This window comes from Numenius arquata, chromosome 14 (assembly GCF_964106895.1).
Source record: "Numenius arquata chromosome 14, bNumArq3.hap1.1, whole genome shotgun sequence".
In the NCBI taxonomy this organism is placed as follows: domain Eukaryota; kingdom Metazoa; phylum Chordata; class Aves; order Charadriiformes; family Scolopacidae; genus Numenius; species Numenius arquata.
Genome location: NC_133589.1, coordinates 16871840 through 16895755, shown reverse-complemented (window position 1 = coordinate 16895755; position 23916 = coordinate 16871840). Strand labels below are relative to the sequence as shown.

General features: G+C 47.8%; 2 protein-coding genes across 3 annotated transcripts in view; one reads left to right on the top strand and one right to left on the bottom strand.

Annotated features, from left to right (window-relative positions):
- The window catches only part of DNAAF8 (dynein axonemal assembly factor 8), a 97916-nt gene extending 92987 nt beyond the window's left edge, over positions 1 to 4929 (bottom strand). Inside the window, exons 1-3 of the mRNA XM_074158637.1 lie at positions 4783 to 4929; positions 1979 to 2092; positions 721 to 1206 (exon numbers count right to left, since the gene is read on the bottom strand). Coding sequence (XP_074014738.1) covers positions 721 to 1206; positions 1979 to 2092; positions 4783 to 4929 — 747 coding nt within the window. The remainder of the gene's footprint in view (positions 1 to 720; positions 1207 to 1978; positions 2093 to 4782) is intronic.
- Positions 4930 to 10766: 5837 nt separating this feature from the next.
- ANKS3 (ankyrin repeat and sterile alpha motif domain containing 3) lies at positions 10767 to 22751 on the top strand. Of its 2 annotated transcripts, XM_074158500.1 has the most exons (16): positions 10767 to 10858; positions 11004 to 11180; positions 11544 to 11742; positions 11940 to 12061; positions 13227 to 13308; positions 14313 to 14448; positions 14761 to 14919; positions 16045 to 16170; positions 16974 to 17089; positions 17790 to 17957; positions 18491 to 18615; positions 18880 to 19021; positions 19608 to 19780; positions 21069 to 21184; positions 22080 to 22163; positions 22657 to 22751. In XM_074158500.1, exons 2-16 carry the CDS (start codon positions 11011 to 11013, stop codon positions 22737 to 22739), a joined length of 2001 nt encoding a protein of 666 aa, XP_074014601.1. In that variant the 5' UTR covers positions 10767 to 10858; positions 11004 to 11010; the 3' UTR covers positions 22740 to 22751. The 2 variants fall into 2 exon arrangements, with proteins under 2 accessions (XP_074014601.1, XP_074014600.1); XM_074158499.1 differs by lacking the exon at positions 10767 to 10858 and having other exon boundaries at positions 11011 to 11180; positions 21069 to 21172; positions 22089 to 22163; positions 22657 to 22739.
- The last annotated feature ends 1165 nt before the right edge of the window (positions 22752 to 23916 follow it).

Genomic DNA, 23916 nt, shown 5'->3' with positions numbered 1-23916 from the left:
ATAGCTCTTTGAAAGGAGAAACATGAGTCCATCCTAAATATCCACCTGATCCATCTCACCATAAACTGGGACATAACTCATGTTATGTCCTCCCCATGGCTCAGTCATCCACATGCATTCACAGGGTGGAACCTTTCCAAGAGCAAGTGCTCCCCTTCATCCCTCAGACTCACTAACAGTACCAGATCCACACTTATTTTTTTCCCCTCTGTTCATCCCTCCAAGTACCTTTCCTCACCCTTTCACCATCTCCAAATGGTGATGTCCCTCCCTCACTACAGTGCCCCCTTACTTTAAGCAGTTCCACAAGGAAGTGCTGTAGTAAGAGGAACACATTTACTCTCTCTCTAGACAGTGCATCTATCCAGCTGCTTCACCTACCTCTGCTCAGGCTTTTTCTCTCAGAATCACGAACCCTTTTGGTGCAGGGTACAGAGAACCACTGGAGATAGTAAAACAGATTAAAAGATGGCCCGATACAAAACTGAGCATACATATTCTGATCCTGAATAATACTGAGAACTTCTCACTGCCACTAACATGAGAATAACTTTGGCTTCACAGTTCTTTGAGATGAGGCCCATAGACCTTTCCTCCCCCTCCAACTTCCAACCAGGGCAAATTCCCATTCCTCTGGGTACAGTCAGCATCAGCTGTGGTCTCACAGCTGCTTATCCCACACTGAAGGCAGGATCACCAAACTTTGTTTGGGCCACTCACCTGCAACGACAAATGGGTCAGTTCTTGAAGATGGTCATCTGAGAAGGTTTCCTCCTCCACAATTCTTTCTAGATTCTTGCTAACGCCATGTGAGGGAGGCTTAATATCTAGCTCTGGGTGGGCTGGTGATGGCTCCAGAATTCTTTTAGAGAGTATCTTTGTCTCTATCAGCTTTCTTCTCTCTTTTTGACTGCCCATCTCTTCCATAGGCAATGTTGTATTAAGCCAAGAGTTCCCTCCTTCCCTGGCCTGCCTCCTGCCCAGTTCTTCCTTTTCAAGGTGATCTGTGGAATCTGCAAGAGATTTTTCAATAACAGCTCCCTTTTGGCTTGGAATTTCTCCAGTATGGCTGGCAGGACTGGAAATCTCAACTTTAATCATTTGTACATCTTCTTTCGCAATGACTTGGGCACCATCTGTTTTTTTCTGAAAGCCAAAACTTTCCACATCTCCATTCCAGCTCCCCCATGAGTATCTTTCCATTTCCTGGGTTTGCTACAGGTAGAGAAAATACAGACATGCAGAAAGTCACATCTCCCTAAGCTTTAGAAGCTGAAAGTAAACCAAAACTAAGTGATTGGCAGATAGCAGCTCCAACTCAGCCACCATCTGGTAACAGCACACACCATATCCATCATGGAAAACAGTAAGACTGTTTACTTTCCAGAAACTGTAACTTCAGGAAGTGCTAAACATCCTTGAAATTACTTTTCCTTACATGTGCTCATCATATGACATATCTTACACCAAGACAAACAACAGGGAAAAAGCAACACGACATTAGTCTTCCCATGGTGGAACAGCAGAGTCACCTGGCTCCTCTTCCACCTTCCTATGATGGCATCGCTGATGAAGCAAGGTGATCACTTTATCTCGGAAAAGCTGTTCAAGGGATAAACTTCATACTCATCCTCCTTACTACAGTGCCCTAACTAATTCTCCATTTTCTAGAACAACAAAATGGTGGTTGAAATTAATTCAGACCCTGAAAAATTCAGGAGTCATTGCACAGTGTTACTGTTAGTGCAGGGGGAAAAAAAAAAAAACAACCAAACAGTAAAAGGACAATAATAAAAACTGCAAGATGGAAAAAAAAGGGTCTAAAATCAAGAGAAAGATCTAATCTCTTGTGGGAGAAAGCACTGGAGACTATGCTCTTTTATCACACAGTTCAGTCAAATAACAGCAGCCACCCACACTGGGGACAACCAGAAGAGTGGGGTTACAGTAGTACGGCCTGCACACAACAGTCACCAACCTGCAGGTTTGAGTCTTCCAGGGAAAACTCCATCAGCTCTTCTGACAGGTCAGGAATTAAGTTTGGCTGTTCCCGCTGGAAGATGAAAAGCTCCCCATCACTCTCACAATCAGACTGCAAACAAAAAAAGAGAAATTAAATGAGAGACTGTAATAGTCACCCAAATATTTGCTTTACAGTGATAAATCTTATGTTGTCACCAGTTGACTGAAGCTCAGAGACAAGAGTTTTCTCTGCAGTTGCATCTTCACTAGACAGCCTGATAGCAACCTAGGCTGTCCTACAGCGGCCTAGCATTTGAGAAAGCTAAGACTGTAAAAACCACATAGAACGTTGAATTACCACGGAGTAAAGTGATGACAAAAGTGGGCAAGTTCTCTAACTCCCAAGCGATTCTTTATACTACCTCATTCACCACCACAGAGCAGCAAAAGCAGGGCTGCTCCCTAAGGGAAGGGAAGCCAATAACTGGAAAGGCAAGGGCCTCACCAGTCAAAGCCCAGCCCCGTGGGACCCAAAGAGGTAGCCAGTGACCAGGTCAAGTCAAGAACCCAAATCAGAAGACAATATCACGGTGGTGATGGTCAGAGACCAACCCTGAAAGTCAATTCACAGGTAGAAGTCTGGATCACGCAAGACCATAGCTAGAAACCAGTCCTCCTCCAACACAGCTCAAAGAAAGAGTGAAGACCCACAGCTGAAGTTAAATAGAGCTGCTGGGCATGTGGGTGGGAGCCCCAGGTGAGGCTTATTATGGCAATAAAGGCTTATTATTGCAATCAGGACCCTGATGTTCACCATTTAGAATGCAAAGCAGTACCTATACTGGGTTGGACAGAGTTTAAATAGCTTTGAAAAATCTCTCTTATAAACGTAAGACACGTATTTGAGACGAATCCTGATGCGTAAACACCAAAGCGAGATTAAGCACCTCCTCAGCAGTCGGGCCTCAGATTTCCTGCTTTTTCCCTTTGTTTTGCAAATGTACATTTTCAGTAACTCAGGCTTTGAAGAATTCTCTCTGTCTAGTATAATTAATTTCTCCTAACACGAAGGAAACTGCAGCAGAACTTCTTCCCTCTTAATAAATTGCATATCAGGGTAATGAAAGTACTTCAGGGCATAAAACACATTTGTCAGTGCCCTTTTCGAATGCGGGAGCGCAGCCCGTTGAGGTTACAGATCTCAAATGCAGACATGTATCTTCACGCAAGTGGAAGCCGCTGGGACAGAGGTGCAGCACAGAAAGTGCAGGCTCAGCAGGCCACTGCTTCACATTAAGGAGGAGAAGGATTATACAGCCAGATCTTTTGAATGCAAATTAAGGGTAGCGTCTAAGTGCCAAAGAGATTGCCTCAGTTCCTTCAGCAGGATATTTTTTCCACATGTAATAGAGAATTTGAAATGTTTATAAGTACAAAAACGTTCAACGTGATTTAGTTATAGAATGGTATCTGGTATCAAAGTACAAAGCTATCTCTCTGTCTTAACCTTATTGTATGCTTATACAACAGGAATGCTGAAAAATAACTTCTGAGTGTTGGGCCTTAATTTATACTTTATAGACATGTATTAAAATGCAATCGTTGTTTAAAGTAACTGAAAGAGAATGTAGGTTAGAGGGGAACTGAGAAACAGGGGGCAATATAACGTGTCCAACACGTCAGTGATAGAACCAGGTGCAGAAAACAAGTCACGGAATCTGCATCAACACTTTATCCACTAGATCACACTGCTTCTGACCACAGATTAATAGTAAGTAATAAATATTCCATGGAGGCCCTTCTGGCTCCTTCACTGCTCACAAGACTCCCCTTGTATCATCAAAGGCCACACTAATTTAGAATAAAATATATCCTTTAAGTGTTCAAAAATATTTTTTCAAGTGTATATATATTTGAAAATTTAAAAAAAAAAAATCTGATTTTGGACAAAAACCCACTAATAATTGAGTCTTGAGACACATTATGACCTTGGAAAAGTCAGTGCCAGAGCCAGCATCTTGGGGTAGAAGCAGGTACTTTTATTCTTTCCACCAGATTGTTGCTGTCCCGTGAACAGAGGTCTTCAGCAGCCAAGAGGCAGCCTGTCCCAGACACTAAGACACAGCAAGTAAAAAACCTGTAACGGTGAAGAACACTGCACAGCATCTATCCATCTTATGCTTTATATTAAAAGCTTAGTGGCATTACGCTTCTTTGCAGGCAGAAATGAAGCACAAAAAGGCAACATGGTTTGCCGAAGATTTCAGGCAAGGAAAAAAGGAGAATCCAGGATTGAAATATCTGCCAAAGGCAGATTGAGTGGACCACAAAGGCTTCCGGAGTAGTCATACTCCTGTGATCTTCATACATAGAAAAACCTATCGACAGGCCTACTGTGTGGCAAGTACATTATTGGAACATATAGCACAATACGCTCAAGGATAAAACCTTATAATTTAATTGTAAATCAGCAGTATGCTTCTTTCAAACTGTATTTTTAACTGGACAACCTAAGAAGAAATGAGGGCTCATTCCATAGGATGCCCACTACCATCCTCTTCCCAACCTAGCAATACTTGTCATCTGGAAAAATCAGTCCCATTTTCAGGTTCCCAAGAATACAGCAAGAGGAGATGGCAATTAACTCCTTGACAATTAGAGATAACGCGGAAGGCTGTGGATTAATGCACAGTGTTACAACAGTCAGAACAAGTAGCCCATCAAGGATACTCAGAAATGCCTGGCTAAGGTGACCTTCTCTTGCTTTTGAGAGATTTTTCTAAAAGACAGTGAAGAAGAAAGGCAGGTTCCAGAGCTTACTGTGGAGGTGTCAGAGTCCAGAGACGGGAGCTGATCTTTCACGGCAGCGAGTATGGCTCCCCATTGAAATGTTCCGTTACTCTGTAGAGGAGCTGCAGGAGGCTCAGATGGATGCTCTGTACCCTCACCTTGCCCTTTGGAGGCCATTCCAACAGTTTCCCTTCAATCGAATGAAAGATGAGCGTAAGTACACCTCACAGGGATAACATCAGTACAAAGCAAGAACAAAGCACGTGCATTCAGGGGCAGCATAATCCTCAGCACTCCCACTGAGCGGGTTTTCACTGTCAGCAGTGAAGGATAAAATCGGCATTTTTGGAGTCGTTCCCTCCCACCTCAGTCCAGAGGGCTGAGAGCTTTCTGCCCTGCTCACCATAGACACCCATAATTAGGGCGACGTGAGGGGTGGTTTAGCCCCTCATTTATAAAGCATTCTGGGGATTCTCACCCAGACTGATTTATAACTGTCTTCTCAGAAAAGCACGTTCACGCTGCCTGCAGGGAGGGGGAAGGTACGCAGCAAAGGCAAGGCTGACACCTCTGCTCTCAGCTGGTCTTTTCCCCTCTTTCCTATTTGTCTCACTTTTCCCTCCTCACTGCCCAAATGATAGATGAAATGATTTATATTTGCGTTTTGTCACTGGATTTCCATAAAAACAGTTGAAAGTAGGCACGCTCTTGGATTCTGCCCTCTCAAAGTGTTTGTAAAGCGGACTCTTTCCTCATGTTTTCCTGGATGTATATGAGGAGTCGAGACAATCGACAATCGAGAGGGACTATCGCTGTACTAACGAGTCAGATAATTAATCCTCACGGCAAAGCTTTGCTTTTTAAATTTTATGCTCCGATTGCATGGTTTCCAGGGGAATCAAATGTGGGAGTAAATCATTTCTGTTTGTCAAGAAAGGTTAAGAGGTTTGTGACTGTATGTTGTTCACTACTGAAATAACTGTTCATATGATTACACTGCCCCTATTGTTTGCATTGGCATGGACCAGTAACACTCCTCTAAACATAAAGTGAAACTCATCTCATGCCCGGGGAGTTTACCACTCAAAAAATGCCTTTGCAAATACTTCATGTGCCTTCCCTAATAGTGGCTCCTTTGTTCACATAAAACAACCCCTGAATCTGATTTAGGTAAAATGGGGGGAAAAACCTAAGGCTGGAGTACTATCCTCTGTCAGTAAAAAATGGTTGCTAAGAGAAAGATGGGCTAAAAACAAACTGCCTACTGTGGTTCCCTCTGCCAGCTTGAGAGAAGGTCAGTCTCCCAAGGTGAGGGATGTTATACTGGATCTGACTTATCAGTCATCTAATCCAGCATCTTCTCTGGGAGCAAGAAGTGCTCTGAACTGCTGACTTGTTAGACAGCTGCAACACAATAGGTGCTTGCTGGAGAGCTTGGGACAATTGAGATGTGAAATCCTGAGCTTCTCCATGTCACTAGAACTGACATTTCCTGTTACGTCCATCTCGGGAGCCTCGCTGTCTGGACATGGTGGCAAAGAGGGTGATGCCAAGAAGACGAAGGCAGGAAACAAAACCTCCGCTTCGGGACGATGTCGGCGGGCAGGCAGCCCTGCTGTAGACCAGGGGATGAGCTACTCCCTCCCCTCAGCCCTTATCACGCCACACCGACATGTCTGAGGACCCCCAGTCCCAGACGGACGCCCTGAAGGAACCCCCTCAGAAAACTCTCCGACAGCCACCAAAATGGCGGCGGCGCAAGCGCATGCGCCGTTGAGCCCGCGCCCCCCCCCGGCGCCATGGCAACGCGGCCGGCGGCTGCCCCAGCTCCCGGCCCGCCGCCGCCGCTCCCCGCCGCCGGTGCCCCCGTCCCCTCCGCCGCTTTCTTCTCACTCGCAGCACCCACCCGGGCGCCTCTGATTCCCCACCGTCCCACTCAGTCCCGGCTGGCGTCCTGACAGCGGGGTAAAGCGAACCGACTCTTCATTCCCCACCCCACACCCCCCCCCCCCAAACCGATACCTCAGCCACCGGCTCGGGTCCGCCCCGCCCGCTAGAACCGCCCGCCCTCCCGCGGATCCCGAATCCCATTGGCTTGATTTGGCTCCGCCTCCTCACAGCGGCACCTTTTATTGGTCCACATGAGGCAGAGGGCGGGCTTTCCCTTTTCCGTCGCGGAGGCTTATGGGATTTGAAGTTTGGAGGGAGGTTTCCCAGCATGTCTTGCGCGGGCTTCCGGTAACGGAGCTTACCGGGTGTGCAGGTGAGGGGCGGTGGGGCCTGGTGGCGGGCCGGGTTGGTGGGTGTTTTGTCGGGGAGGGGGGCTGACTTGGGCGAAGCTGCCTGTGGGACCGTCCACAGGCAGTCACCGTCTCGGTTGGGCCTGTGGCCGGAGCGGTTCCAGTCAGCTAGATGAGGTCTACCGGCCCCACGGCGGGGTAGGCCGGGGCACCCCGGCGGCGCGAATTCGCGCCGCCGGGGTGCCCCGGCCTACCCCGCCGTGGGGCCGCGAGTTCCCAGGAGGGTGCTGGGGAGGACTGTGGCCCGGTGAGGTGGGGGAATAACGTGCCTGGAAACCATTTTTGAGACTTCTGGTAGCAGGCGTGTAGTGACTGGTTTGACAGCTGCAACTGGACTTGTGCCTCTTCAGGTGTATCGCTGTGCAGACTGGAGCCTGCCTGGTAATGAGCTCTAGGAGCTGTGGGATCCAGCTGCCTTGGCGTAGTCCCTATCCTGGGAAATATGCTCCCTAATGTGGGTGTTGACGTGCTTTTGTGTCTCATATCTTGTCTTTTTGGGAGCGTATTATGTGCTTTAACATCTGTGCCAGGCTTGTGGTACAGATGAAGAGCATGGTGTCTTTTCAACAGGCACGTGCAGGACCAAACCTAGGTGTTGGGTGGCCTCAGCTGGAGCCTGTGCTGCAGGAATACCCTCTCTCAAACACCACAATATGCTGCAGAACCTGCTGTAACGTGTGTGCCCATCTCTGGTCAGTCAGCAGGCAGCAGTAGTGAAATGTTCTTGCTTTGAGAGCACTTGTTGCGACTGAACTGGTAACAACTATTTATACCAATACGACAATGTAACAAGGCACCAGTAGGTTGTTACTGAATTTAGTGGAGATAGAACCAAGTCAGGAGCAGAAGTGAAGCCTGTTCTCGGCTTGATGGCTCAGTTGGAAACTCCAACAGCCTCCATGCTTGTGCTGTCTTAGGTGTCTTGTGTCCTTTGGGACGAAAGGACCTGTGTGGATGTTACCTGTGCTTGTGGAAGAGGATGTGAGAGAATGAAATTAAGCACAGTCAGTGTAGCTTAATGGTGAGATGATGGTGATTAACGAGCAGTGTTGGGTTTGTTTTGTGCTGGGGACTGGTTGCCTCAGTTGCTTCCCAAATTGCCTCCAATTTATTTTAGTGCAGCTCTTCTGCCACTTTTTAATCTGCTGTCACTTGTTCCTTTGACTTATCCTCCAAAAAGGTATACTAAGCTGCTTCTTGCTGCAGTTTTCATATTAGATTTTTATGGTATATTTGTTTTTTCCTGCTTTCTGCTTTTCTTATCTGCCCAGACAGCAAACTCTGAATCCAGGACAGTGTGGTGTTTGCTTACGTGTTCTGACTCTCAGCACCATGGAGTTCTGATCCTGATAAATAGCTGGGTGTTGATGTATTAAATGTAATTAATAATAACAGCATCGTGGGGCTGAGGAAGGTCTCTAACAAATGTTAACTTAATTGCTCTGCCCCAAAGCAAGAACAGCCTGTAAATGTTCAGGTGGTGTTTGTCTACCTCGTTCTTAGCAACCAAACCTCTGCTGGTGATCTATCCCAGTGCTTTTGGTTTTTTTTTTTTTACAAGGTTTTTTGTGGTCTTTAACCAAAATCTTCCATGCTACAACTTAAGCCTGTTGTGTCCTGTCACATTCACCATGGCCACAAGGAACAGATTATTTCTCTCCTTCTCTCTGCAGCAAGCATTTATCTATTTGAAGGTTTTATCACGTGTCCCCTCCAGGCATCTCCTCTTTAGTGCAGACAACCCTGACTTCATTTCACCCAGTCTTTTCATTTCAGTCCTTAGGGCTCTGATCACTTTTCTTGTTCTCCTGTAGATTCTGTTCATCTGTATTTGAAAATACTCTATATTTTTTCAGGTGCTTGCACAGCTAAGATCATGCTCCCGTTCGGGCTGGGGTGAAATCTCAGAGTAAAAAGAAAGCAAAGGCAAAAAAGTAGGCAGTTAGAGCATGTAGAGATAAGGCTGAGGGTCTTGAATATTCCCGAGTCAAGCATGACCTTTCTGTTGTGTCGATATCGCCCTGTTGACTCCGGCTCAGTTTGCCAGAGTTGTGTTGTTAACTGGGACCTGATGTGGGGCTGATTTTGAGGAAGACCAAACATTTGTGGGGTTTGTAGTTAACATGTCAAATTAACAAAGAGGTCTGCAGAGAAAACAGCTTTGCTTTCATCTGTGTTTCTTCAAACTGTCCTGGATTTTACCTCCTTTAACTAACAGTCAACATATCTTTTTGCCTTCCAGGGGCAGCTTTAATCTGTTGTAGTGAGAAACACTCCTACTTTTCCCCCTTAGGATCCACTTCAATCCACTTATATCTCCTTGTGTTTGGATTGTGAGGTCTCCAGGTCTTTCATTTGTGTTCAGCCCTGCATATTTTTGCCTGAGGCTGCCAGTGTAATACAAATCGCTGCTATTAGGTAAAATAGGTGCTTTTGCAGATATCTTAAGAAAGGAATAGTTTATTACCAGCTCACACTGATTAGGTAGAATGGATGGTGCTTTTGTAGTCCTAACAAACTGGAGGGGGAGGAGGGGAAAAAGAAGCAAGGTGTGGGAGAAAAGATCTAGATGGGGAGTGAAAAGGTAGGAATTAAAGGCGTTTTGCTTATGTTATAAGGAAAAGGGGCTGGTGCTTGCAAGACAAAGACTCTCAATTCTTTAGAAAATAGAAATAAAGGTTTGAAATGTTAGAGTTGAGGCAATCTAAAGAGCAACTGCTGCTGAAAAGCGTGTTCCTGCTCTTTTTTATTCTTCACCAATGCCAAGTTTGGCATTTCCATGACCCCAGAATGAATTGGTCTGGAGTTAAACTGACAAGAAATTATCAGAAAAAAGAAAGAATACTTTATACTGGCTTAGCTGCCCAACATAATAGGGAGTGGGACCAGGCAAACCCCCCAAGTGCCCCACGGTGGGCAGTGAGACTGCAGGAAGGGGAACACGCTTCCCATTGGACTGACTCGGATGTAGCCTGGAAGCGCAGCTGAAGAGCTCAGGTGATAGATGCAGCTGCGCCGAACAGCTTTTTATGAAGTGCCCAACAAGAACATTCTCCTGTGAATGGTTAAAATGATTAATATGCAATTGCTCCTTAAGGCTAGGGATGGGAAATAAACCTTTCAGACAGTCATGAAACTGTGCTGGCTTTGTAATTAAGTTACTGTCTGCAGGATGGTGGCTGTGCTCAGATAATGAATGGGCAGGTGCGCTGCTGCTCGAGGTGTTTCAGCAATTTCCAAGATTCACGGAGACAGGAGCAGGCTGCTCCTGAAGTGCTGAAGCAATAAATGGTAGAAACAATCTACTTACAACCTGATGACATAATAAAGTGGTTACCCTCTTCAGGTGATATCAACTACTTCTGAGAGCAGTGGACAGACATTATTAATGACTATGTCTTAATTTAGGCAGGGCCATCCTGTAATTTAAGACAGATAAGGAGGAAGACCAGGAACATCTGACATGTGAATTCTTAATTCTCTCTCTGAATTATAAAATATGCAGACCAAGAATTACATCCTTTTATATAACACTAAGCGTGCCATCAGCACTTAAATAGGCGTTTAGTCTTCTCTTGATGAGGGTATCCAAAGCTGCCTTAGGCATATTTTGATTAGAAGGGGAGATAAAGCCAGTGGTTCTGAAGTCTTAAAATGAGATTTGAAAGATGGGGTTTTTTAGCGTTATTGGTTTTTATTTTTCCAGTGTATTCAAATCCCAGAGTCTGCTGCAGCAAGAAAGAACAGCCAGCAAAAACTCCTCAGCAAGTCTTACTGCTTCAGGCTAAAGAGTCGATCAAAGTAAAGGTAGGAATTTGAAATACTATACCTCTGAGATGACCTCACCTTCCACACCCATGGCACCTTGGAGCTGTAGTGCCGAGGAGCGATGCTGTGATCTGTAGAAAATGGAGCTCTGCAGCTAAAAGTTCCGCTTTGCTTTGGTTGCTCAGGGACGATGTCGGAGCTGAGCGACGAAGCCAGCGAGTCAGAGCTGCTGAGCCGCAGCCTTTCCATGTGGCACGGAGTGGGGCAGATGATCTGCCGGGAAGAGCTGGATGTTCCCCTGGACTTGCATACGGCCTCCTCCGTCGGGCAGTATGAAGTGGTGCAGGAGTGTATTCAGCGGTAAGGAGGGGCTGGGGGGGCACGGGTCTGTGGGTACTCCCTGCTAGTTACGGGTTTTCACTGTTTTTTCCCTGGCTGCTGTACAGGTCGGCCTAACATTACAAGTGGGGCACATCGCTGGAACTCACAGAGGATTCTTAGGCACAAAGTTTTAAGGGATAAATCTGCTGATAAAAATTATCTCCTTAATGATTTGGTGGAAGTTGTGCTAGAGCTGGTGGGAAGTCCTATGCAGGCTTCAGTGCTGGAATTTTTTTTCAGCCTTTTCTCAATACGATGATGGTGGCAAGAGGCTGCCGGAGCCTACTGTGATCTACAGCTCCAGGACAGTAGTTCAGCTGGATTCTTTTCTCTGTTATTTAGTGGAGATCTGGATTTAAATAAGAGGAATTGTGGTGGCTGGACTCCACTGATGTACGCCTCCTACATTGGCCACGACACCATCGTCCACCTGCTGCTGGAAGCGGGAGTGAATGTGAACATCCCAACCCCAGAAGGGCAGACGCCACTCATGCTGGCCTCCAGCTGTGGAAATGAAAGTGTTGCTTACTTTCTCCTACAGGTGTGTATCCCATAATAAATAGGTAGGATTGGTTTAAAGGCACTGGGTAGCATTCTTCATCAGTTGCAACCAAAGCGTGTGATTTGTGTTCTGTTGTGAGTTCATCTTCCTGACAGGGATTTAAACTCCCTGAGGGGCAGTGGCTGAGAGACCTGGCAGAGGGGGTGCAGTAAAGAACATTCTCTGTTCTCTTGAAGCAAGGTGCAGAGCTGGAGATGAAGGACATTCATGGTTGGACTGCCTTATTTCACTGCACCAGCGCTGGACATCAGCAGATGGTCAAGTTCCTACTGGACAATGGGGCAAATGCCAACTGCAAGTAAGGAGGAGCCTGTCATTTCATTTCTCAAAAGAAATCTATTATTTCAGATAGGGAAGTGGCATTTGGCTTATGAACGCATTTGACCACAGGGAGAAGACACTTCCTCTTGTCTTTCCTCCTGTACCTTAGGAATTATGACCCACTCCATTGGCTAATAGAGGGCAGAGGGCTACAAAGATAAGGGGCCTGGAGCATCTCTCTGGTGAGGAAAAGCTGAGGGACTTGGATCTTCTTAGTCTGGAGAAGAGAAGACTGAGGGGGATCTGATCAACACCTACAAATACTTAAAGGATAGGTGTCAGGAGGATGGGGCCAGTCTTTTTTCGTGGTGCCCAGTGACAGGACAAGAGGTAACAGGCACAAACTTGAACATAAGAAGTTCCATCTCAACATGAGGAGGAACTTCTTTCCTGTGAGGGTGGCAGAGCCCTGGAACAGGCTGCCCAGAGAGGTGGTGGAGTCTCCTTCTCTGGAGACATTCAAAACCCCACCTGGACACGTTCCTGTGGGACCTGCTCTGGGTGACCATGCTCTGGCAGGGGGTTGGACTGGATGATCTCCAGAGGTCCCTTCCAACCCCATCTCATTCTGTGATTCTGTAATACAAGGACAGGTGACGTGCAAACTGGACAGTGAGGTCTGCCCATGTTGTCACTGTTTATTTAAGTAAGATCAAGAGAAATTAGATTTACTGCTTGTTTAATTATGGGCTAAACTCTGAAAGCAACATGTCCTGAACTCAAGTGCACTTCACAAGTCTTTCTATTGAATTTTCTGTGTACTTGGGAGTTCAGTTTGTTTTCTTGAAGTGTGCAGTGCATTCCTGTGCCTTGGGAACTGCCTGTTCGCTTATGCATATTGAATTGCCTGAGGTCAGCAAGAGGTTCTTGCTTTGTTAGCTCCTGCAAAACTGATTTTTGCTACTGAAAGGCAGGTCTACAACTGGAAGAGTAATCTGTTGCTGTGCAGCCAGGAGAGTGACGCTCTCTGCTGGGAGTTTTACTGAGGTAGACCCGAGTGCGGTAGAACAGCCAGTAAACGATACAGTTTATGAACAGCTGAGGGCAGAGGCTGGAGATGCCCTATTTGGGGTGGCAAAGACTGCAGCGTGTTTCAGCTTTGATTATTCTAGTCCATGTGTGTCTGTCTGTTCTCTCTCTAGGGAGCCTGTGTATGGATATACACCTCTGATGGAAGCAGCTGCTTCTGGCCATGAGATAATTGTTCAGTACCTTCTCAATCATGTAAGTGTCTAAACAGTTCTCTGTAAAGCTGAAACTCTGTGGTTCCAGCCCTTAGAGAGGAAGAAACACAAATTTGACACCAGACTTCTTACAGTGTTATGTTTGATCCTTGATAACAGTCATCTCGAGTCCCAGACTTCCAGGGCTGTTCTCTGCTTTCTGAAGGCCAGTACTCTGATTTTGCACTGGCCCTGCATGACTAGGAGTGCGGTCTAACTGTCCACATGTAACTGAATAATGACTGAATTAAAAACCAGATAATGCAGTAATGTCTGTATTTTGCATGCTTGGTTTGCATGCTTGGGCTAGTGGGTGTCTCCTACTTCCAAAAGCAGTTTGGATGAGTGTGGATGTCTCCTGATGAGTTAATTAGTTTTTAACATCCCATTTTACTGGTTCAGAAGGAGGACTTTACTTACTTCCAGAAGGAGGCAGCAATGCAAAACATTTTTCAGAGAAAACAAACCAGTTCCCTATGGCAATGCACAAGAGCCATGTACCTGGGTTACTTGGCACTCAGGGACTGGGGAGACTGGATAATTAGAAAGGCAACAAGGTATTAGTGGAGCCTGAACTGTCTATCAAAGGTGAGACTGTATTTCTGATGGGTTTAGAATCATAGAATAGAATCATAGAATGGTTTGGGTTGGAAGGGACTTTAAAGATCATTGAGTTCCACCCCACCCTGCCCTGGGCAGGGACACCTCCCACCAGACCAGGTTGCTCCAAGCCCCCTCCAACCTGGCCTTGAACCCCTCCAGGGATGGGGCAGCCCCAGCTTCTCTGGGCAACCTGGGCCAGGGTCCCACCACCCTCACAGCAAATCTCCCCTCTTTCAATTTAAAACCATTACCCCTTGTCCTGTCTCTACACTCCCTGATAAAGAGTCCCTCTCCATCTCTCCTGTAGGTTTGGAGGAACCAGGACAATTCTTTGGCTGCCTTGTGTTTTTGTATGCAGTGCTCTCTGCTCTGTATGTTTAAAACATGTATTTTTTTCTACAGGGAGTGAAGGCAGATGTCAGAGATAACACTGGAGCCACAGCACGGACACTGGCCATGAAGTATGGACATACGAAGATCGTGGGGCTGATAGATTTGCATGCAGCCCCAGTGCCCAAGGTCTTCTGCAGGGGTCCAGGTAAGAGAGAGGTTTTAGCTTGTCTATTTTAAGATAGAACCTGAAGAGAGGTGCTTAATATTTTGAAAGTATGTTACTATGTGTATGGGGTAGTACTAGCTGGTCTGTCCTGGAAATCCCGGCACTTCTGAGGATGGGAGAGGCATGGATCCAACAATTTTGTCTACTGGCCCCTTTCTGACCTAGTTAAACGAGGGAGGGTAAAGCAGTTTAACATTTCTTTTTTATTTTCCACTGCATTTGTAGGACCAGTAGCAAATAAAGGGGGTAAATGACTTGCTATGCTGCTAACAATCTTTGTTTGAAATGCAGGAAAATACGAAGAGCTGAGTTCCTCAGATGAATCGTGTTCTGCTCCCCAGAGACAGAGACCAGTTCGTAGGACCAAGGGTCCCAGCATCCATGATGGACCCCAGGCTTTGGCTAAGATAACAGCGGTTGGCATCGGGGGAAAGAAGCAGTCTCGCTATGGTGAGAATAGCTAGCCTAATGGAGAGTCCTTTGAGGTCTCTCATATGCTTTGCAGCTATTTCTGTGCCAATAGTTCCTTCTTTTGATTTGGGATTCATGTGTGGCTTGTACAGAAACAGAGATAGTGAACACCATCACACAAAGCTATCCAGTCTTTGGTTTGAAAAGAAAACCCCTTGAACTCCCTTGTCGGGGCTGGATATTGATGCGTGGAACAGACACTGCTCTTACCTCATTTACTATTCCCCTGACTCTTGAGAACAGTCCAGCTTCCCTTTTTGAGGTAGGCTCAAAGATTTGAGAACCCTTCTCAGGCTGATGACAGAGGAAGCGGTTACACAGGCCAAGAAATCATTGATCATGAAAGTGAACTTGCTGCTCCTAGACCTGTCAGTTTTATTTTCACTGTTGCTTGAAATACTACTGAAAATGAGATTATAAACCTCTTGCAATAGAAGAGGATCATCCCAGTTCAGATATCAACTGCTGGATGCAGGGTTATGGGTTTTGTTTTCTTGTGTGTCATAGCCACAGGTATTTCTTGGGCTGATGACCTAGTTGTCGAGAATAGTCAAGAATATGGATTTAAAAGCATATTCAAAGTTCAGTTCATTCTCTTAATATGGATACGTACTATGCCATGGGCAGTGGCTGTATGGAATGATACTGTCAGCTTCTGAAACGATAGTGGGATGCTACTAGTGTTATCACACAGATGCAGAGGGGTTGGTTTTCCAGGGGGTGCTTGCCTGGGGATGGGACGTAGCTGGTACCTTGCTCTCTTGAGCAGATGTTTTTCCCTTTTGTTAGTTTGGTAGGAAGAGGAGAGGAAATGCTGAAAGCTGCTGTTTAAGGTGCGTCTCTGCTATGAAGCTGTTTCCTCTGACTTTTCAATGCAACCATCCCATCTAAGTCAAGAACAGCTGATGCGTATTTGTGTGAGGGAGGCTGTAGGCATTTGTATTTCTTAGTTTTTCTGTGTGCTTTTTGGAATGGAACCTGCTAGTTAAGAAGACAGTCTCTTTTGAGTATTTTCAAATCCCCGAGTGGTTTCTTTTCCTGCTGGAGCCTCCCTGGTAACTTCCATCCTAATCTTTATTGGTTCTCCCTTCCTCTTGCACACAGAGCAGGTCCCTCCTCAGGGCTACGTTACCTTCAATGATGATGGCAGCTGTGAAGCAGACAATATCCGGAACCGGGACGTTACCTCTCCAATTAACGAGCAGGATGTGGAGAGCAGCAGCAGCAGGGGTAAGTCGCTGTCTCGGAAAATAACCTGGCTTGCAGTGCCCACCAGGATGTGAGACCAGCCCTTTGACTTGCATGTTCCTTCTCAGCTAAGATGTTGAGGATTGGAGCATCTCTCATGAGGAAAGGCTGAGATCTGGGATGGTTTATCCTACAGAAGAGAAAAATAGTCTGAAGGGAAGGTGTAAAGAAGATGGAACAAGGCTGTTTTCAGTGGTGTCCAGTGACAGGACAAGAGGCAACGGGCATAAAGACAGGAGGTTCCTTCTGAATATAAGGAAATGCTGGGTTTTGGTTTTGCTTTTTACTGTGAGGGTGACTGCAACCCTGCTTGAGCAAGGTTTGGACAAGGTGACCTTCAGAGGTCCCTTCCAACCTCACCGTTCTGTAAAGCAGCACAAAGGAAGGATCTACAGGCAGTTCCTAAATTAATAAAGAAGAATGTGGCTCTGCAATGGCTCTGGGCTCAAGGAAAGGCCAGTACTGAACTTTACTAATGGGAGTGCAGGCTTGGTAGTAATAACCCACTTTTCCACCCCATAATGAAGAGCCTCACAAACACACGTGCTCAGCCTTCCTGTTCTCTGTGGTACTAAACAGACTTGGAGAAAGATGAGTGCCCAGTATCAGATGTGATATTTCTGTCTCAGAATTGTCTTGTGCCATGAGTGCTGTATATGAAGCTTTGCTCTGGGTTTGTCCTTCCTTTACACCTCCAGCAGGTTTTGCTGGTAACTGTGTAGCAAAAACAGCACTGAGTGTAAGGAAGCTGAACCTGAAACTTTTTTTTCCATATTCCTTTCCAGAGGATAACGTTTTCTTCACCAACAACTTAACAACCGTCAGGAGCAGCAGCAGCAGCAGTGAATGCCTCACCAAAGCCTTGGGGGTCAGCAGCGAAGGCTCCTTGGAAAGCAACGAGGTGGGGTTTTCAATTTTCTGTTCTCTGCCTTCAGCGTGGCCAGTGCTGTCCCCCTCCCACCCCGCTATGACTCTACCTCCACAGGAGGCTGCAGTACCAGGCTGGGTGAGGAGAGGTAGAATTACAGGGACAAGAAAACCAATTTCCGTATGATTTGCTAGAGGATAGCAGGTAGTATAGTTCAGCAGTGCTGTACTGGCATTTCTGAAGTACAGAGTTGTTGGTTGAACTTAATGATCTTAAAGGGCTCTTCCAACCAAAATAATTCTATGAAATGATTCTATAAAAGTGGAAGAAGTTGGAGGTTACTCAGTTGTTCAAGTCACAGCTCTGGGGCTGATGTACAGAAGGGCAATACAGCTAAACATGAGCAAAAGCCCTCTATCTTGGGGAGCTTCTAACAGGTGGAATCTCAGTGTATTGTGTTGACTCGGGGAGGATTCAGTGTTGTTCTTTGCTCTGGGTTGTGGCTCTCTAAGCTGGAATTGCAGGAGCCTGATACCATTCCATGGTACTGAGCTGTCATCCTGGGAGTGACTTGACTCAGCACTTCGTTAGTCTTTGCCTGTGTTTGTGGACCACAATCTGGATTTAGAGCTTGGGACTGGAGTCTGCACTTGTTTCCTGTAGTGATCCTGACATCTTTGCGTGATCTTCCTCGACCTTTATGTTTTATGGAGTTTTTTTCTTTCCTTTTCAGGATTCTGACCATGCAAACAGTCCCCCTTCTCGCAAACAAGCCAAGAGCTTTAAGATCAAGAATCGCTACAGCAACAGTGACAGCCAGTGGACCCACTGCCCGGGGAAAGCTGGGGGCTCTGGTCAGCACCTGATCCTTCCTGAGCCTCCTGCCTATACGGGGCCTCAGGTAACTATGCACAGAGAGATACCTCTGAAGTAATCCAGACCACGTCACGGTATCAACTTTGGGAGGCCTTTCCAAGGTTGTCTAAGCTGCTTTCTTGGCCTTCTCAGATAAAAGGGAAGTCGTCACCAAACCACCTGGGGTTCCAAACCTCTGCCCAAACTTAAATACTTGTGAAATGGCAATTTTGTGTACAAAGAACTGTCTGCTTAGGTGTTGCTGTTGCTTGGAGGGGTGTCCTAGACCCTCGAGCCTGTGGGTGTGCTCCCAGACACGTCTGTGGTGGGGGCCAGGGTAGATGGTGATGTGTGTCTCCTCTGCATTTGTTACAAGAGGCAGTGGCTGCAGCAGACGGGCCAGTCCTGTTGTGTTGTGTGACTGGAGAAGGGCAGTTAACTGGGGGAAGTAAGGATTGCTGCTAGAACCCAGAAAGCCATAACAGCAACATGAGGAAGCAGATGTTTATGGTGAAGAGGGATGGGTGATGCTTTTGTTTGTGAGGGTATAAATAAGTTTTTGTTTTGGACGGGCTGCAGGACCTGGCAACGTTCCTTGAGCAGATTGGGTGCCTGAAGTACCTGCAAGTGTTTGAGGAGCAAGATGTCGACCTCCGGATCTTCCTCACCCTCACAGAGAGTGATCTGAAGGAAATAGGCATCACGTGAGTGTCTGTAATGTAGTTCTTGCCTTTCCCCTTACAAACCGTGTGCACAACCTGGCCAGGAAAGTTTAGTGAGTGCTTTTGTGTTCTGGCCATCTCCCACACAGTTTCAGTATCCCCTAGTTCGTGGCTGCAACAGGCTCCTGCTTTTTGGAGGTTCCTTGGAAGAACCAGGAGACTGCAGAGGTCCTGGTGGCATCCCTTTGGGCCCGGGAACAGACAGTGCAGTGTTTGGTCCCTGACAGTTTGCTCTTCTCCCACCAGTCTGTTTGGACCCAAGAGGAAGATGACGTCTGCCATTGCCCGGTGGCACAGCAACGCTCGGCCACCCAGCGATGCCCTGGAGCTGGCCTACGCAGACCGGCTGGAGGCCGAGATGCAGGAGCTGGCCATTCAGCTGCACAAGGTCAGAAGTCTGCCACGAGCTGCTCAATGCCTTATCACACCGATATCAGTGATCGATAGTGTGTTTTTGTTGTGCCTCTAATGGTCTGGGGTAAAGGAAAGGACATAACTTTCAGTGTCCTGGTGTCAAGTAGATGAGGTAACACCGTAACTTCAGCTTATCTGCTCCTCCTCATCTGTGCTCCGTGCTCGTGGCGCGTTTGTCTCTTGTGTCCCATCCACCTGAGAACTAAAGGGTGAGTGGGAGGAATTGAACACCTACTATTTTTCACTCACTAGTGAGGTTGTGCAGCCAGTAGTGAACAGACTTCTGTTAATTTGGGAAATTGGGCCTAATAAGTATCTTTGCAAACAGAGAGGAAGGGGGAATTGGAACTGTGGGCTGGTCTTGGTGTGGAGAGAAGCTGTATTCACTGTACAAGCCTTATCCAGCTTCCTTTCCCACTGGATTGGGCTTGCTTTTGGAGGAACCCTCTGGCTGCCAAAGTCATTAAAATAGCAGGGACTCTGGGGATGTGTCAGAGCAGGCACACACAAGAGCGATGTACGGTACTCCCAGCCTCATCCTCCCTTCTGCTCCGCTGTAGAGGTGTGAAGAGGTGGAAGTGATGAAGGGCCAGGTGTGCCAGGAGCAGAAGCTACGTGCTGTGGCTGAGAGCTGTTTGATGGAGCGGGATGAGACCTGGAATGCCATCCAGTGCCAGCTCAGAGAGGCGCAGGCCATCACTAAGAATGCTGGAGTCCTACTGGATCAGATCAAGTAAGTCATTCCCAGGAAATGGCACTGAGGCTACTGGGAAACGGGATTTGGGCTGTGCAGAGATGAGAGGTCATACTGGCAGTCATACAGGTGGTGCTTAGGGGAAGGCAGGAGAGCTCTCCAGGCTTCTGAACCCATTTTGGATCCTGCCTGACTTTCTCTAGTGGAAAACCACAGCCACGTGAGCAGATGTGAAACCTTAATCAGATGTGTGAGCTGTAAATGGCCTGACTTTTCAGAGATGCTGAGTGCTCCTGTTTCAACTAGAAGGTGAAGGCTCTTGGCTGTTTGGAACCAAAAGGCCAAGTGCTTTGTTTGTGCTTGCATGAGACCCAGTGACCCAAGCATAACTTGGTGAGGAGGGTGAATGCAGGAAAGAGTTTCTACCTTCCAAACCATATTGAAGGACTTGCCATGTCTCGCCCTGAGTAGTGAAAAATACTTTCTTGCAACAGTGACACCTAACAGAAAAACCTGCCCTGGCTGTTCCCACCACTGGCCTTGAGTTCTCTCTTCCCCCACCTCCTAATATGTCTTTTGTTGGCTTTGTGGGGCTTTTCTCCCTGTCCCAGTTGGGTTCATGTCACGGGCCCTGTTCTGTCCCCTGATAACAGACATGTCCTTGAGGGTGGCCTTAATTCTACTGCTACAGATCCTGGCCCAACAGGGAATGGAGCCTGATCCCTACCAAGGCAGGGTGAACTGGGAATGGCTTCCAGAAGGACAGCGGAGCAGCTCTTCCAGCTCCCAGGGGCAGAGCACTTGTCTTTTTTCCCCCTGACTGAGGAGCTGTGGCTGATAGAGGGGCCCTGCCATGCTCTGAGGATACACTGTTAGAACTGAAGGTGTGATGATGTTAGCCAGAGAACTTTGTGCCTCTCTTGCTTTAACCTGATGCCTGTCCTGAGGTAGCTTCATTTCCCTGTTAAAAACCTTGCATCAGGCTTGATTTTTTTTTTTTTTTTTTGTATAAACCAGGCACAGCCCCTGGCTTGGGCTTTCTCACCCCGCCCCCTCCTTCTCTTCTCCCCCCGCAGCTCCTCTGTGGACAGGGGCAGAGATTGCTGTGGAGATGGGGCACAGTGGAGAGCGCCCCGAGCTTTGTCTGGGGCACGTCTTCCTCTTCCTGGGAAGGAACAAGGAGCAGTTTGTAACCCAGGGCGTTAGATGCGGTCCCTCGGCAACCCCAAGCAGGTACTTTGCAGGATGTAGGAGTGCACAGACCGGCATGTTGTGTCCAAAAAGTGTTCCCCGGGTGCTTCTGATGGGCTTTGTCTTTGTTCGGCAGATGCTGTCAAGCAGAGCTGTCCTCCCGGCTAATGCCAGAGCCGATGGTCGGCAGAGCGCTGGACACGAAGGCGCAGCTGGGAACCAGAGAGAGCAGGCGGCCCGGTGAGCGTCCGGGTGAGGAAGAGCTTATCAAACTATGGGCACAGGGAATGGGTAAACTGTGGGGAAACCCCAGAACAAGCTACGTTCTTGTCTGTCTTTGCTGAAAGGATGAAGTTAGAAGTGATTTGGAAACAGATGAGCAGCCAAGCTCTTAAATTGAATGTAAAAAAACTTTTTGCTGAGGGAAAGCACTCAAAGCACTTGGTACATTTGGACTCGAATTGCTGCAGTGTTTCTCAGCAACTTTTATTCTTAGCAAGTGGGAAGTTTTGGGGTCTGGCAGGTGTTTGTGGCTAAAAATGCAGAGCTGTAGCGGAGGCACCCGTGGCAGCCCTGCTTCATAGGCCTGTGGCTTCTCCTTCCTGCGCTGCGGCCTGTGGGCTCCTCGGGTGCGTTCCCCCACTGTGCACCGGAGCAAGGGCTGAATGGGCCGCCACGGTTGGTTCCCTAACCCGGCCTGGGGGGCTGTTCTGTTTGGTCTGTGGGGTGGAACTGCGGTCCGTGGCTTGGCAGGCTTGGCCCACCAGCTCCTCATCATGAGGAGTGAGCAAATGATCCTGCTGCCCCTGACGCTCTTCCAGAGACACGCTCTTTGCTGCTTGTGTTTTAAAAGTGAGACAAGTAGAGATTCTGTTGATTTCTATCCACTGCACTGAATCTCTTTAGACTCTCTTAATATATGGCCCACCCAGTATAAAAAAAACCCACCATTGTTCCTAAGTGTTGGAATTGCCAGAAAACCCCCTCAATTTGTCACGGGCAGTTCCAGCTCTGTCCCCTGTGACCCAGAACCCCTCACTGGAGCCGCTTTGGGTGTGGATGCCTCACAGCAACACCAAACCCTTGTCTCCACTCTGTCACAGAGAGCGTGCAGAGTGATTAAATGTGTGGTTCCTCTTCCTCACAGTGCTGGAAGGATGGCCGCCTTCTTTGAAGTCCCTGAGCCTGCCTGAGCTGTCAGCTGTCCTGGAGGAGCGTGTGGGAGAAATGGGTAAGGTGGAGGGGGACTCTGGCCACCTGAAGTGGCTGTCTGGCTGGAGGGGGAGGCACAGCTGGGCTGGTTTTTGATGATTTAGCAGTGGTGGGTTGGTGGGAGTTGTTAGGTCCCTCCTCATTCAGGGAAGTTTCCAAGCTCTGAAGTTAGTGCTGGCGTTTTCTTGACGCTTAATCTCCCTGCAGACCTTGGGCTCTGCCTCTTCCTCTGCTGACAGGTCCAGGATGAGAGAAGGGGGTATGTGCCCCTTCCCTGCATCTCTCCTGCTCCATGGTCAGAGCTGCTTGTGAAGTGGCTCCCACAACTTGTGTCCTGGTCTCCTGATGACAGGAACCTGTTGCCAGTAACAGGCAGAGAGTAGAAACACTCCTGTTCTCAGGGCAGTGGAAGCTGCAGGGGAGAAGGCAGCATGGAGGCAGGGAAACAGGAGTCTAAGTCTATTGCTGGCACTGATTTTATTTTTTTTTTTTCCCTTTTGGTTTGTCCTCAGGAAAAGCTCTGCAGACTGTGACTCAAAACCTCCAAAAGCTCCAAGCCCCGGGCCAGAGCGGGCAGAGCTGGCTAGAGCCATAACGAAGCAGGAGGGTGAGTGGGAACTAATGACAACCACAGGGCTGTGACGTTGAGGGGGGACATCATTCCTCGCAGCAAGTGACAGCCATCTCCTGAGTGAGCACTGGGCACAAGCAGAGCCTGCACACTGGGGCTCTGCTCTAACTGGTCCTTCTGTGCCCTCTGGTTGGTTTTCCCTTTGGAAAATCCTTAGTCCCCTTGTCCCTCTGCCCCACTGAAAGGGTGACTCTCCTCTTTTTCTTTTATTTCTTGGAAGAATACTGACGTCGGGTGACACTTCCACCCGGAAGCTGAGTGTGCCTGGGAGAATGAGCGCAAGGGCCGTGCTGGCAGCACCGCAGCGCTGCTGAAGGTGCCACAGCAGCTGATGGATGCATGGAAGAAGGTCTCGGCCATCGGAGAAGGTGCCTGGGAGAACGAGGGACAGCAGAAGACAACGACCCAGCAGCAATTTGGGCCTGACTCTTTTCTGGGTTCCCAGGATCGTTGTTCATACCCAAAGGTTAGGTTAAGAGGAGAAGCACTGAGCCCAAAAGGTTTATCTGCCTTAAGCTTCCTGCAGCCCTTGTCATTCAGGGCTGTGTGGTGTTAGAAAGCTGACGGTTGCTCACGGCAATCCATTATCCTTTTCCACATCCTATTTTTCCCCAAGACCTCTGACACTTGCCCTGGCCCCTTCTGTGCCGTGTGGATTGCTCAGGAGGTGATGCAGAAAATGTACCTGAGGCAATAAGGGAGGGGGGTTTGCTGTGGATGGGTAAAGTGAGTAGAGTTTATAACACTTGGCTCGTTGAATTGCAGTGAAATTCATGCAGCCTGACTCCGTAACCCTCCTGCCATCCCAAATCTCTGCTTCAGAACCTCTCCCTCCAACTAGCCCACCCGGCTTGGGTTCAGATTCTTGCCACCCCCCCTCGGGGGGTTGATTGATCATGTTATTCAGTCCCAACCAACTGGTTTTTGTGGCCAATGCTTTATGGCAGAGGCTCTGTCTGGTTTGTCAGTGCCAAGAACCCAATGCTGCCAGTGGTTGTGAGGCAGATGTTCCCCTGGAAGGACATGAGAGGGAAGAAAGAGCTTGAGACTGTTCAGTCTCCTGTGCCTTGAGGCAGAGCGAGAGCAGAGGGACAGATCTGTCCCACATGGGAGAGGGACAAAAGAAATCCCACCCCAGATG